We start from the raw sequence: 16,335 nt of genomic DNA on the forward strand, positions 1-16,335 counted from the left end.
AAAAAAAAAAAACCAAACCAGATTTCCATTGTGATTTCAAAACCCTAGAGCTTTTTTTCTTCTCAGAACCTTTTCTCACATGCAAAAAAAATAAAAAAAAAAGAAAAGTAGTATTGCCTAATAAAGGAGTTTCTCCAGAGAAAGGATTTTCTAACAAGCAGACCTATGTCCTTCCTTGACAGATAATAGGAYACACCAAGGCACCTCTTTTTTTTCTCTTGAGCTGGCATATTATAGTTAAAAGTAATAGTAAAGTCACTGAGAAATAGCAAGTGATAATGTAATACTTCCTAGGAGATTTCTAAGGCCTGGAATCAATTGACTTTTCAGACTATAATTGAGCAGTTCCTTCCTTTAAAAGACAGAAATACATGGGAAAATACAGGAGGACCATATTTCAGTTGAGACGTACCTGCAGTGCCTGCAGTTCACCCTCCAGCTTAACTCTGTCGGCAGAAACGTACTGGTCTGATGGCCTGGCTGTAGCCTCGCACCCCTCCAGCCAGGCCAGGAAGGCAGACAGCTCCTTCTCCTGCCTGRTCACAAAATCACAAGCCAGAGTTACCAAGCCATCCTCTCAGTCTCACACACTGACCACAAGAAGGTCTCTGTGTCCATCACAACAGATGTGAGGGTTTACTCACTTCTGCCACCGAACCAGAAGGGTCTCTAACAAGCTCTGTTTCTTCTTAGCACTTTCCAGCACTTTTTCATATTTCTGCTGTAATGCTGTCACCTCCTGAGCAGCTTTTTCTTTGTTGGCCACCTTTCGGGCACTGGCTGAGAGAGAGGCCAGAGGGCTGCTCAGTTTTTCCACAGTGTGACAAAGGTCCTAGTGAACATGTAAAACAAACAGAAGTCACATATATAAACAACAGATGTATGGTAACAATGGTGGGAAAAATTCTGTAGTTCTACTCGCAAGTTTGAAGCGATGCCACATCCATCAGATCATGAAGTCACYTCATAGCTCAGATATTGCTCAGGTCCACCCTAGATACACGAGTTCCAAGCGTATCAGTGAACAAACTGGTAGACAAAAGACTTCCCTAGGAACAGTGCTGAAGAAAAAACTCAGCAGCAAAAGAGTCAGATCTTCTGAATGGGCATGTGACATAGCATTATCCATAGAGGACCAAGACCAAAATTCAGAAAAAAGCTCAAAATTCCCAAACATCAACTCTAATTTATACAAACCCAAACCCTCACCTGAACATGTGAGGGCTGCCAGACTTGCAGCCAATGGCATGACATGGGAGAAATAGGGAAGAATTACTCAGAATTCCTGTCAGCTAAAGGTCCTTTTCATAGAAATGGCATCTACTGGTGTCTAGATTTTCCAGTGTTGCTGCATCTAGAAAACTGGGAAATTTGTCTACAGGAAAAAGATCTAAATGTAGCATAGTGAAATGAAATGGATTTAAGACCACAAAAGTTGCAATTCACAGGTGTGCAATTGTAATAGTAACAATGATAGTAACAGTAATAGCAATTACAGTTGTAATGGTTATAATTACAAGAAATCATATATAGGAGGAAATGTGAGTTACACAGGAACAAGCTGCTGGTAATTTCTCATTAAGATATTCAATCATCCTGATCCCCTAAAGAGAATAAGACCTTTTAACAGCCTACTCAGCATATTCATAATGTTTAAAAGCCAAAAATACTGGTGCTGTCTAAATAAATTCTCCATATGCAAAATAATCTTCCTTAACTAGTATCAAGCTTTTTTGAAGCAGACAGGTCAGGTTTCCCTTGAAAAGGGAGCCTTTGCAAGCAGTTATCACTAAGTTCACAAGAAATTATATGCATTTTGCTGAAAGAATAATATGAAAAAAAAATTTTGTAGTATTTTCTTAGAAAGGCAATGATTATTGTTGGAAAATCATATCAGAACTTAAAAACAAAAATACTACACCAAATTCCCTGAGATGGGATTATTTGTAGTTTGAATACTAATCCATTATTTATTTTCCTTTTRCAATGAATGGAACAAGTTTTCCAAACACCCACTGATTTCTACTTTCAAGCACAGAAGTTTCTAAGTTGAAACTCCGTCCAGTCTCTGCATTACCCAAGCAAAATTGCTCCCAAGCATGCATTTTCTTTAATCATAGAGTTAGATTCATCAAAATCCAAGTTTCATGAAAACCTTCAAGGAAAAACATCTAATAGAATTGTTTCTTATCTTCTGTTTTCCATGTTTGATATGCATGAAGTTAAAACCAATTACCTGAGGGATTAAGTGGTACTTTTAGTCCTTCCCCCTAGACTGGGAAAGAAACTTTCTGAAGCCTATTTGAAATGGTGACAAGAAATAGCTAAGGAAGTACTTAAATCTTCCCTGGGTCTGCCCACCCAGACAGGAAGCCCTTGCCTGCTTCTGCCTTTGTCCCAACCCCCCTGGTCTGGGGCTACTGGCATTTCTGAAAGGTCAGAGTGGCACCATGTCTCTGGATCAGTGCCAGGAACTGCTGGCCACACGCTCACCGTGCAATCCTGAAGGGCTGCGTACGTTGCTGCTGCTGAAGAGCACGATGTGAGAGGCTCAGCTAGCTTAGCTTCAAATTCACACACTGACTGCTGCACCTATGAAAAAAAAGGCAAACCAGAAGCTAAAACCAGCAGGAATTACATAAATGATTCTTTAAATAACACCTTTAAAATGTTTGCTGCTATGAGAATTTTATATCCAAAGCATTTGTAGTGCAGAGTGCCTTTTGAAGTTAAAGGATGCTAACAGTGCTCAGTTCCTCCTGGCTGGGTCAATAATAATATTTAAATTATTTTCCTTACAATCTTATACTAACTATTAACCAAACATAGAAGTTAAAGTGTTTATAACATGTATGGATGTGGTTCAATAGTGCAATACCCAGGGGAATCACCAAGGTTTTCTAGAAAACAACATAATTTTTTAGTGTATATATTTTAGTGTCTTTCTGAAGCTGCCTTTCAGGTAACTCAAAGCACAAATTTATGTATCTAGGTCTTGCAATTACTTCAGAAATCTCCTTATTTATTTTAGTCCATCCTATTATAATAGGCATTTTTTATTCCATTTTGGAAAATAAAGAGTAGTTCTATAAATTGCTGCAAACAATCCATTAGATTTGCATAGTCTACCTGTTTAAGATTTTCTTCATATTTCTGCTGTGCTGATGCATTCCCTGTGATTGTTTCTTCCAGTCTCTGTGCATGATCTCTTAGCTCTTCCCAATACCTTTTGACTTGAGTCAGTTTGGCTTTAATATGTGCGTGTTCTCCAGAGGTAACAAACTGGGAAAAAGACTTGGCTTCCTCTTCTAGATTTGAGATTCCAGTTACTTTACAATCTATCTCTTTATTAATAACCTAAAATGTAAATGAATAGTAAAAAGATTCACAGTAAGTTTTTAATTATTAGAGCAATATTTTCCAAATCCTTTTTTTTAACTGAGCTACAAACATCCTTCATCAAAGAATTACATAAGAGAGTTCACTTGAAATATCTAGTTACCAAAGTCTTTAGTAAGACCCTTTTTCTTCTAGAAACTAACACAGGCAAAGGTTTAAAACACAGACTGCCTTAGAATCAGTGTGTATGAACAGCAATTAGAATTGGCTGAGGTGCATATTTTCATAAGCAGACATGATGGCTCATCTTTTAGCATCTCTTGCTTCACAGGAAAGTAGTACACAGTTCTCTTTAAGATTCAAAATAAACAGAAGATGAAAAAATGTGACTGTATAACTGGAAAAGTATTGTTAAGAAGCTGAACCGTAATAGATGGTTACTTATGTCTAACAGGTTTTCAAGCACTTACAAAATAAAACATGCCACRATTTGAAAAACAGTAGAGATTTTTTTCATTTTCCAATTGAAAATACTATGGTACAATAAAAGACAAATTTAATTAGATGATAAGGTAGGCTGAGTATGCCTTCAGGCAGAAGATAAAATAAAGAAYCACATTACAGTATAGATAGAAACCATGAAACAAGGGTGATAATGGGCTTTGGCACTTTTCATCTGTCTTGTACCTCAATTAGTAAATGCATAAAGACAAACCAACACTTGCTTTACATTTCAGCAGCTGCAGGACAGCAACTGTCTCTTATTATTTTGAACTTCCCTTACTACAGGTAAGAGCCAAACCTGGCAGCTACATCATCCCAAAAAGAAACGTACAGTATTTATCATTCAGTGGCTATTTGTTCATCAGGCACCAATGAATATGGAAATAAGCTTTTTTATATATTTTTTTTTTAAATTAGTGCTGATGTATTATGTCCATGAGTTCTCAAAAGCAATGGAAAACATCCATTGGGAGAGATTAGAAAGATTCAAGTGAGTTCTTTGAAATGGAAAAAAGCAGCAGCATTCTCAGACAGAAAAGTGTTAAGATACATATGTATATGAAAGCAACCAAAAACTTTCTTGAAAATGCACTCTCAAAGCATAGGTAGTGCCCAACTTCTTCTATAATTGTAATAAAAATATGGTCTCTTTCTTGCCATTATAAAGCTCAGGAGTGGCTTACTGCAACAGTCAAAAATTAGCAGGGTGACTGTCAGAAAAAAATGTGGTGCTATAAGAATTTATAGTTTCTCTTTATGCAATATATTCAGAATTAATTTGGATTATAAAATACCTTTTTTTTCATGAGAACATGTTGCTGAGGAAAAATACTGAATTTGCAGCCCTGAAGCTGAAATTATCTAACAATGCAGCAGATACAAATGAGGCAGTGCTTTCTCACTCCTACGCTATTCTGTTAAATTCACTCAGTTACATAAAAGAAGGTGGATAATTGAGGCTTTCAAACTCTCACTGAGTCTGCCACCAATGGTAACTACTTGTGATAACTGTCATTTTGTTCCACCAGGAATTTTGGAGAAAATKTGTAGGTGAAAATCTGGCTCTTCTGAAGTCACTGGGGCTTTGCAATCTGTGTCACCAAAAGCAGAATATTACCACTACCATGTAGGATTATTGCATTCAGCTGACCCCAGGCTTTTTATCTGATCAGCCAAAGGTATCAAAGAGCACACTATTACACTATTTTTTGTTCAGTTGCCCTATGTTGAAATGTTCCTTACTAATGTGGTGTACCAGAAATKATGAAGTATGCTGATTAGTGTTGTGACACAGAGTAGCTCATCAGGAAACTTACAATAAAAAAACAAATTCTTCCAAATCAGGCACAAAGCAATGCTACAGAAGTAGACCTCGAGCTATGTCCATCCACTGCACGTGAGGTAACTTTTCTCACATATCACAGCTCATAAAGCTCCTTCACCTGAGGTACAATGACGTACCCTATGCCTCATGTGGAGGATTTTCTCTGCTTCATGTCTGTTCACTCAGGTGTTTAGAAATATCAGCTGCTGACTGCGGTGTTTAAATGTGTAAGAATTGTGATGGAACTTTCAATAACTTTCACTGCAGTGTAAAAACCACTGCTTATCTGCATCTACAGTAAGGAACAACCTTTCTGGGAACTTGGCTGGAACAGGCTAGTAGGGCTAAAGCAGGCTTCATTCAAACAGACAAGAACTGACACACTGTAATGCAATATTAGTATTGTTTGATGCACTTATTTTCTGTTTAAAACATTGGAATCCTGTCCATTAATTACTGAAAAGACAGACAACATGGTAATACATGCTAGTGGAATAAGTGCATACATATTATKTCATAAGGAAACTGTTTCTGAATTGCTGTGGTGATGACACAAGAATTCAAGCATKGTTTTGTTCTTCAATGATGAAGTCAAGAGATTTTATTTATTTTGTCTCTGTAAAGCTGTGAACAAATTAAGAACAGGGAAATCTGTTGATAAACTGTTTCTGTCACATGAAACAAGTGCCTTTTGGGATCCTTTGGAAATAAGGTCAGGCTGGTCTGCAAGCAGCTGTACACCTGCACACCTTCTGAAGAGCAAGTAGGTCACAGAAAAAGGGAAACGGAAATGTGCACTCCCTACTGAAAAGCGCTGCACCCTTGGAAACATGCCGTTCCAGAGAAGGTACATTTTCRTTTGTGGAAGGATACAAAGTCAGCCCTTGAAATGCAATGCTTGGAGACAATATGCACCTCAGTCATCAATTCGAAATTAAACCACTGTTTATCCACAGGAACGTACACAGAATTTGAGACAGTGTAAATATAATAACAGTAAATGTTATGTAGGTTTTCAAGCTACCAAGAACAATAGTTTCTTTATTAATTCAGCATAAAAGATACATAAATCAAGTTATAACTTTAGCAAGATTAAAATCAAATTCCATAGCTGCTAGCTGATGTATGCTTAAAAAAAAAAAAAAACCCAAACTTGTATATATGTAGCTATTTTGTACAACACTTGAGATTACTCAAAAAATAAAGAGGGCATAAATTATATTTTTAACCACACACACAAAGACTTCATATATGTAAACTAAACACTTAAAGAGAAGGCAGCCTGTAAGAATTTTCCTTTTGTTTATATTAGACCTTACTGCTTGGTATGTTCATGTATACAATGTGACATGATTTCATCCTGGTAGTTTTGAAATATTTAAAATGTCTCTCCTCCCTTTTGGCCTTTAGTTAAAAAACAGATAAATGGGCTTTTAATTCCAAACATAAAGARCTAATCACCTTGATTTGGCTGATCTGTATGTCCAAAGGAGATGAYGATGTTTCCAAAGTTTCCAGTTCTTTTTCTTGTTCAGCTATCCAGATGGACAGAGCTTCAAAATTATTGCCAAAATGATCCCACTTGTTTTTCACCATTTCCATGCTTTTAATACTAAAATTAACCAAATCAATTAGAGAGAATAAACAATTTAATATAATGAAGCTGCCCATATTCTTGCTAAAATAAAAATGGAACTTATTCAGTCTACAGGATGGGCATTTGAAAAACTCCCTTTTTTAGAGGTTGTGCATCTAAATTCAAACATGACTCTCTCTTAGACCATGYATCAAAAGTCAAAAAATTGCATTAGCCATAGTGGGGACATTGAGAGGTAAAAGAAAGTACAGCTTTGTTCATCAGCTGTACAAGAATCTCATAGCAGGAAGAGAAAGGAAAAGGAACATCAACAGGATGAAACTTCTGTGAAATAATATGGAATGATGATTATATCAGAAATCTAAATATTTAGATAACTGAGTGCATAGATTTTCATAATTTAGTCCCTAGACCAGAATGATTGAAACCAGTGTAATGTGGAAATACAAATAGTCACCAATGCTTGACTGCTTTATTGAACTTTCTTTTTTATAACAGCAATCTCCCCATCTTACAGGAAGTTTGTGTTTGCTGTGGCAGTGACTTCATATCAAGCCAAAGAATCAACAGGAAATGTGACTCAGCTCCTTCAAAGTTAATTGCTTTATATTCTTTGGAMCATACATTATAGGTATGTTAAACAGAGGCAGATTATGACTGATTCTTCTATGTCTAYGATTGCAAACAAAGCACCTTTTTGTCACAAGTAAGAAGTCTAAGGCCATTATACAAGGCCTAAYAGCATTAACTTCCAGTACACAAGTTTCCACTCCTTTCAAGTAATTGAAACCAATGCTAATGTAGGCCCTGCATACAGCTTGCAAAACACACATTTTCTATTTCATTGAAAATAGTAAAGTTTCATCATAAAAGTTTGAATATTACAAAATTTCAAAATACATTTTCCTTCTAAATATAGCCTAAAAACCATTCCATGGTAAAAAGTTCAACTTTCCCCTTCCCTCATTAAAGCTAAAGGAAGCTTTAAGAAAAGATGTAGCCTAAAAATGTAAAAATTGGCCTTTTTATTTTTTCTTATTTATTTTCAAAATGAAAAAAAAAATAGGAATGTCAACAGCCATTTACTGATGTATAAGAGTGTATGCAAATTCAAGTTATTTGTAGGAAAACAATGTGCAAAAATATGTGACTCAAGTTCAGCCCATGAAAATACAGCTGAAAATCAGAATCAAGGGAGCAAATCAGTGGCAAAACTGCTGCTGTATGTCTTTGTCATAGTTTTAGGAGAGCCACAGACTGTAAAGAATATAATCCCACACACACTGCACAGCTAGGCATGATCTCCTTGGAAAACAGATGGGCTAAGTCCTTKCTGTAGCTGACTGTGCAGAGTTTCTCAAACTTTTCTCTCCTTTTCCTGTTCACTGGCATATTTTGTACCTTACGTATTTGGAATACCTTCACATTAAAAATTACTTGGGCCAAGATTTTCTTGATGATGCAAGTTAAAATATAACCCTTGCACACTTAGTATAAATTCTGTAGATACACTATAGAGAGTTGTATGTACTTGCATGTTTTTACAGAAGGTATTTAGCATTATCTGTTACACTACCACAGACATTCTGTATAATCCATACATTCAACTAAAACCTATTTCATATCTACATTGAAAGGGTATATAAATGATGACTTTCATTTCAAAATAGATTACTTATTTAAAAAGTGAATACTCATTGTTGGAAAAGGTAAATTTCTTGGATTGAAAAATCACACTAGTTTTCTCTCTAATAGTAGAGAAAATTATGTGTAAAGTATTCAGTAAGAAATGGTAATATCTGACTGCAAATCACTAACATTTCATATTGGAGAAAGTATTATATAAAAAGTCAGATCACCATTTGCTGCTCAGGCTAGTTATTCTGGTTTATCGCTGTTCTTTCACATGAGGAAGAAAATGGCACTAAATTAAAATCAGATTAGCATGACAGTGGTCATTACGGGGAAAAAAACCCTCAATTATTTGGGCACTGCCCTTTGATCATATTCTCTATGACTTATGTATCAGATCTAATGTATGCAAAAATATTGATTTCATACATATACACAAACATATGTGTATAGGGATAAAAAGACAATACCAACTTTCTGAATCTGACTAACAGGTTCAATAACTGAATTAACTACTTAAGAGAAGGCATGAAATTTTTAAAAATACAAAAAACTACAAATATTTATCAAGCTTCCCTTGGGGTTTGAATCTTTACTTTTTAAACAAAATCTGGGAAATGATGCCCTTGTTTTATTTGCAGCAGGAGCAAATTTTGATATTGCCCGTGAAGTATAATCTGGGCATTCAGCTAAGATGAAGGCACTTCTTGACACCCCTATAGAGACTCTGAAAAAGTGAAAACTCAGGCAAATGTGGTAAATGTGCTGCTCTAATACTTGAACTGAGATTTTTCTTTCCAAAAGAGTACAGTACCTCAAGAATGAGCTCAATTATCCCTTCTTCACAATACTGGGGGTTAAAGGTAAGTGACAGGTTAAAYGTAACTAACTCTTATGAACTACATATTATTAAAAGAAAATGCTTTGCTTGTTTGCACACACTCTTTTGACATATTTGGTACCATAACTGGGTTACTATGCCAGAGCAAGCAGTAAATGACAGGGCTGATGAGACAAAACAAAATTTTGACAAGGTATTCTAGAAATCTGATACAATCTTATAGTGAAGAATAAATATTAGGACTTGTTTAGGACATACTCTTCTTCAAGAGTAACTTCCACTTTTTTCACTTGTTCTTGGATTGATTTTGCCTGATGCTGAAGGGACTGCTTGTTCTTTGAACCAAGCTGTATCTCAGAGGAATTCTTCACCAAATTCTCAGCCTGTACTGCCATTGCTTCAGTTTGTTTAGAAAGTTCCTGTAAAGATGCAAGACATATTAATACAGCTATAAAGAGTTTCATATAGTTACACAAAAAGTATTTTTCCTCAATGTCTATGGTTGGAAAAAGTACATGTGTCCTGCATGTATATTTTCAATGTGTAAATACATAAAAAACAATCTCTGAAGAAAGTTAAATTTATGTTGCATTTAAAAAAAAAAAGATCATTTGAGCAAACTAGATTGAATTAAATWTATCAAGGGAAGCTACATGCGCAAAAGTCTTTAACTCAAAAAATCAAAGTATCTTCTACAGYGCTTTAAGAAATTTATTTTTGCATTGCAGAAGATAATATGCATCTTTAATTTTTAAATCCTACCATTTACGAAGTGGATTTTACAATACCTCCTATTTTGTATTTTCACTTCATTTGGCAACTATTTTCTGTCACAAATATTAAACCCACACACCAGAACAATCAATGCTGAACATAATCAAGATAGGTATAATTTATTATTGCCTTCATAAAAGGCTAAATGCAGTTTGTAAACCATGGCACTCAGGAAAACCAAGTGCTATTATTACTTCTGYAGTAGTAAATAAAATCAGCTGGGATAATTCTGTGTTAAGCAGGGCAAATGGCATGTTATGGCTTGTTTCCATGGGGTAGAAATCTCTCCTTTTTTCTTCCCAGGGCTAAAACTGTTATTTTTCACATTCCACACACTGTTGCCAAAGTACACCCGATTAATGTTGATATTCAAGYGCTTGACACTGGATTATCAGCATAGGTGATTATCAAGCAGGAAATGGGAATTCCTCAAAACCATTCTGACTTTCATATGTATGGTTCAGATGCAGACTTTGAGAAATCCTTCCCGGGGTTTGTTTTTTTTTTTTTTTTCTTTTCATAAAATGACTTTTTACCTCTAAACAGTTCATGCAGTCTCTCCCCTGTATAGGCAATTTGCACTGGCAAACACAGGAAACCATGCAAAAATTGAAGGCAATATACTCAGCACATGTCAACAAGGCAGAAAGATACCTCAGTTCCTGCATTTCACACAGGCAATACCTTTGTCTGATCCAGTTCTGAGGAGAGGCTCTCTAAACTGCTAAAGTTTAAGATACGCTCAAGCACAGAGCTTGCTTGATTGAGGTATTTTACTACCGTTTCTTTGTCTCTTTCAAACTGCTCCCATTTATTTATTGTGACCTAAAAAACAGACAAACAAAACCAAAAGAGGAACAGAGGGAGATCAAAGGGGAGAAAATAATATTTTCATTGTATGTTACAGAAAAAGGAAAAAAGAGAAAGTCTTGACATAAAATATTTCCTGCAAAGCCATCTACTCAACAGTGAACAGATGAAACTGTTCTAAACAAAAAAAAAACCTTTTTCCTTGAATCTTCACTGATTCATACTGTGCAATGCTAAAAAAGCATTATTCTCTAAGTAGCCAKCAACATTTAAGTCTTATATTTGAATGTCCATAAGAAGTCTGAAGTAATACATCCAGAGGCTTATGATGACAAGTAGTCAAAAAATATCTAAAAGGATTTTCAAGTTCTTTAATGAAATAAATTACAGTAAAATGGTAGAAAAAAATCCCTACTCATAGCAAAATCACACATAAGGACCTATTTGCTCTTTTCTGATAATGTAGGATTTTGATTAACATATAGCATTTAATTACCAATCACAAGAAATGTGAAAGCTTAAACAATTGTTTTCTTTATTCTGAAGCAGAGCTTAAGACTTCATATATGGGAATTCTTAGAGAAAAAATGTATTTCAATAACAAATGCCAACATTAAGAAGTTATTTGCGGTTTAATGATCCTATTTCTCATCTTCTGTTTTCTCATGGGAAATCGTTTGGGTGACTAAATATTTGCATGGAATAGTGGTCATTTGTATTGACATTCTGCTTAGAAAACTGTAAAGAGAAAATCACATATGGGTGCAAGAAGCTATAAATTCAAATCCCAGTTCAGTCAGTGATTAGTTTTACAAGCTCAAGCAATCCATTTGATTTCTCTGTGACATTTTCCTTCCTTCTTTAAATTTAGGATCCCAGCACGTATTTCACACAGTAGTGGTGAGGATTATATTCGCTCATTATTAACCCAATATCCAGTCTAAGGACACTCAATTAAAGAGCAATGTCATCTTCAGTAATCAGGAGAGAAACATCATTTAAAAATTAATTCACAGATAAATTATTTTAAAACTGTTAACTATTATGACTGAATAGTTGGGACTTTTAAACACTTCCAGATAGAATGCTATTTCTTTATTATTTAAGAAGTATACAATAGCTTCAGGAAGTTTTCACAGAGGTACTGATCAATAAAAACCCCTAAGACCAAGAGTCAGAGGTGAGAAACTGAGTTCTCTTAAGTCAAAAAAAAAAAAAAAAAAAAAAAAAATTTTTTTGAAAAAATAAATTCTTTAAAAAAAAAAAAAAAAAAAAAAAAACAACAACCAAACAAAAAAAAAAAAAACCAAAAAGAGGAACGAAAAAGCATGAGGTCCTATTTCCATGTGCAAAGGACTCACCTGCAGTTGCTCTTCCCGTTTCTCCATAGTCTGCTGCATGTTCTCCAGTGTTCCCTCTAACTTTTGTAAATCCTCTCGTACTGTGCTGGGCAGTCCACCTTCGATCTGCAACCRCTTGGCTTGGGAAATCTGCTTCTGCACATCTTGCCTTTTTGCACGGAGTCTCCTTGTCCTTTGCTAAAAGGATTCATCCAACAGTAATTATTAGACTTTTTAGCCCCTTTGGGAAACTGGCACGATGCAGCCCCTTTCTGGTTTTCAGGGGTAAGCAATGAGAGTAACAAAGGGATAAACTGGGGTGAGTATTCTTGAGAGTCTCACATGCTCAGTCAAATACATGCCTTGACTTCCAAAATATCAAATGCTACGTTTGTGGTATATGAATGACAGAAAAAGAGAGAAAACGTGGCCATTTATCCAAAGCATATTTGAGAAAGCAGAAGCTGCAGCAGATAAGCAACCAGAGCAGGAGTCACAGGTGCACGTATTCCTCATGGCTGCACCCAGGTCTGCTCTGCACRCTTGAGGCACAGTTGGAGCCTCAGACTGAACAAAGCAATGTATCAGCCTTATTAGAGAGCAGCAGGAGATTGGCTAAGATGGTGTAGCTCTGTCCTGGACATGTTTTCATGTTTTTCATTTGTAGCACTATCAGAAACTCCTAAGAATACATTCTCTCTCCTTTCTAACATGCCTGACCCATGCCAGCCTTTCTAGGTAAACTCATAGCCAGCTCAGTACTACTCTGGGTACCTTCAGGTCTGTGTTAAAATCTGTTTCTACCTTGACAGACTCCATATCACAAGAAAAAGAACTCAGGGAGAAGTTAACTATTTCTACTACTTCTGCTAAAATGGATAAGGAATGCAGAGTATTTGAAGAATGAATACAAACTTTGACACATACAACAGTGCTTTCAAACACCAAAGAGTTTAGATAAGACACAGATAAGGCTTGGCAGTGCTCAGTCAGACAATAAGTTGTCTAACTCCACAGAAAGTGATGTTAATATAAAACAATCATGCCCAAACACTGGCAGCAAATTTTTCCCATTCTCTGGCTTTGAGCAGCTCACAAAGTTAATTTCCCATATTTGGCCTTAAAAGCCATGATTCTTGTTGCATGCAAGCCGTATCATTGATTATTACTGTAGCCTGTAGATGTTTTGATTTGTTATCAGTGCATAAAAACCTCCTGTTYTACTCCTACAGAATGGAGAGCCATCTGTCAGAACAACAGCTATCCACAGAAGGAGATAAAGCTGGAGGAACACCTTTCCTCCAAGATTTAGAGTTGGGGCCACATTAAACTGCTAAAATAGAGAAATTTCCAAAGCCAGAACTGTGCCCAATTTACCATGATTGAATCTGAAATTCAGGTTTTAAAAAGGTAAAAAGAGTCAACATATTTGCAGAGTACACTTACCCAAAATTTAAAGTGAATGAAGCTTGCTTTTCAGGCTTCTTGTGCCCAAAACTCCATATGAAATAAAAGTTAACACTTAACATTTGAAAAATAATGAAAACATTTTTCATTAAACAAAATCAAGACTAGTCCATACAGGACTGCTTTCTTTATAACTCTTCCAAGTTTAAATATAAAGACTTATGTTAGTGGACATAACAAAATTTTGTAATTCTTCTTTTTTTGAAAGAATTGATATGGACATGAGTAATTGCTCTACCTGATGATGAAGCAGTAATTGCTGAGCTTGTAACAAACTTTCTGTATCCAGGATCTTTTCAGCCTCTGCTTGAACTTCTTTAGAGTTGTTGATCAACTCTTCTATTGCACTTTTAACTTCTTCTTTGTACTGGACACAGTCTCCAACAGCGCCTAAAGTATTTTCAATCTACAATTACAGATAACTTTAAGTATTTCATGTTGAAAGACACATCTGTATTGTAAGGGTACATTTATATTTGGAATATTTTTTAAAAAATACAGTAATTTTTATCTCCAGCATTCTTGAACACCTTTAACTTTACATTGAGAAAGTGTCTTTATACTTTAAATGTAACTGAGGGGAGCTTTATCTGGTAGGAACATCCTATTACATTCCTGTATGACAAATAGCCATGAGTGACAGATACTTATTGGTGATCATTTAGAAAATATACACTCTCTCCTAATCCTTSCAAGCTGATCCACATTCTGAAACACCTGTGCTACTCCACCCACAAAAAAATTCTGCTGCCATTTGGACTGTCTTGAGCAGTGTTTTGGTGAATCACAAACACATTAAAGTGCTCAATTACCCTGCTTTTATGGACCACAATGTGCATATAATTAAAGTTTTAATTATAAAGTATTCTAGATCCTTTTCCTTTCTTTTCCCTTTTCCTTTCCTTCCCTTTTTTACTTTTTTCACTTTGTAGAGTCATTCAAATTAAAGCCATTCACTTTCCTACTATATAAATGTTTCATTTTTACTCTCCAAAAACATTGCTGAACTCTGGAAATATCCAGTATCAGTCCTTATCTAAACAGTCTCATCCATCTGATTAACAAGCTTTATAAATAGTATTCAGGCTTTTAAGAATCAGTAGTCACAACTATTATATATAGTGCCATTTMGATTATGCTTTTAGATTCAAACCAAGTACACATTCGACCTCTTATTTTCTTTTGTTACTTCATTAACTTCTCCTTAGTTCTGACTTTTAGAGGAAACAAAAAGNAAAAAAAAAAAAAAAAAAAAAAAGATAGTACCTTAAGCTTTTTACAGTCAGTTGGAAATCAAATTTCTTGCCCAAACTTTCCAACCAGTTTTCACACCACAAAAGTTTAGAGAAATTTCAATAAATACACAGAACTTTTATACATCTGAAACCCATATAAGGCCTCAACAAAAGCTCACATTAGCAATGAAATTTGAAGTCTGAACTCTGAACTGTTTCTCTCCCTGAACTCTTTTTTTCATTTTTGAAATGGGTCTATTTCACCTTTTAAGTGCAAGATGCTCCAAGTTTCACCTGATTTTTCTTTTAACTGTATAAACTGTGAACCAGTAAGYTCCCTGAGAGCCCACAGAACTCAAGGGTCAGTGGCTCTGAGAAGTTTTGCTGTTATGAGTTAGAAATTTCCCATTATTTCTGCAATTACATTATTTTATTTTCATTGAGGCCTCAGAGAAGGGCAGCCTTTTTCTGGCAAATTCAGGGTGTGATACCCTCCGTAATGACTAGAAATGACCTCGAAGTAGTGCTTTATTTCAGCACAGACGATAAATAAACCAAGATTAAAAGGAAATTTTGTATCCACTAGCTGATGTAGATCATGGCTTTAATAATRTGCACTACAAAGGGGTTAAAAAACCTAGAAATATGGACACTTTGATTCCAGAAACATTTACTATGATACTTTCCAATTCTGTAAAGGTAAAAGATCCACTAAAATAATGTCAGTATTTTTTGCTTGCTACTCTCAGTGCTTTGCTACCCRTGGAGTACAAATTAATTTTTCCTTGCTGAAGGCTTGCAGTTTAATTAAAAAAACACAGCAGGGAACTTGTGCCTGTGAAGCAATGATTGATGTCATTTCATGTGACACTGCAAACGCAGAGTTCTTGTGTCCCTCATACTGTACCTCAGACAGCAAATCTAAAAGTCTCTTGAAGTCACTGGAAAGTTTACAGAGCTCATCYTCTGTCTCTTTGGCCTCCAAATCAGGACATAGTGCAGTCAAAACAGCAATTCTAGATTTCAGCCAGCTGTGATTTTCTCCATGCTTGTGAATGTGCTTCCTAATTTCCTACAGAAAAAAAMCAAAACATGCATGCATCAATAACTGACATCCATGGCATCAGTTCAAAGATTAGTAGTGTAAAATACTACTTTTGTTTTATCTTGAAACACTAGAAATGTARTATTCCTCTATTTGCATACCCTATCAGATTCTGTTCCAGTCAATGGCTGGAATTTTGCTCTTCTTCCACAGACTTTGCTCCATTACTAATTAGACTACTCTTTAGTAAGTACCAGTGGAGTACTTTTCCTTCACAAACATTTTTACATACAGGCAGAGAGATGGATAGGTAGAAAGCAGGTACCACATATATGTTTTTAACTAACCAAATCAATCTTCAGCTATTCTATCACTCTGTTACATATACCAGTGCAAAAGTGAATGGTAAAGTATTTTTTCCTCTCCT

At 35.5% G+C, this 16,335-nt stretch overlaps 1 protein-coding gene across 1 annotated transcript in view; it reads right to left on the reverse strand.

Annotated features, from left to right (window-relative positions):
* Positions 1-5,764: 5,764 nt before the first annotated feature.
* Positions 5,765-16,335, reverse strand: part of LOC130579259 (nesprin-1-like) — a 104,177-nt gene continuing 93,606 nt past the window's right edge. The window contains exons 26-30 of the mRNA XM_057375912.1: positions 15,771-15,935; positions 13,867-14,034; positions 12,183-12,359; positions 10,696-10,836; positions 5,765-9,656 (exon numbers count right to left, since the gene is read on the reverse strand). Coding sequence (XP_057231895.1) covers positions 9,474-9,656; positions 10,696-10,836; positions 12,183-12,359; positions 13,867-14,034; positions 15,771-15,935 — 834 coding nt within the window. The 3' untranslated portion in view covers positions 5,765-9,473. The remainder of the gene's footprint in view (positions 9,657-10,695; positions 10,837-12,182; positions 12,360-13,866; positions 14,035-15,770; positions 15,936-16,335) is intronic.

Source organism: Malurus melanocephalus, unplaced genomic scaffold (genome assembly GCF_030028575.1).
Source record: "Malurus melanocephalus ecotype Western Australia unplaced genomic scaffold, MMel_1.1 scaffold_264, whole genome shotgun sequence".
In the NCBI taxonomy this organism is placed as follows: domain Eukaryota; kingdom Metazoa; phylum Chordata; class Aves; order Passeriformes; family Maluridae; genus Malurus; species Malurus melanocephalus.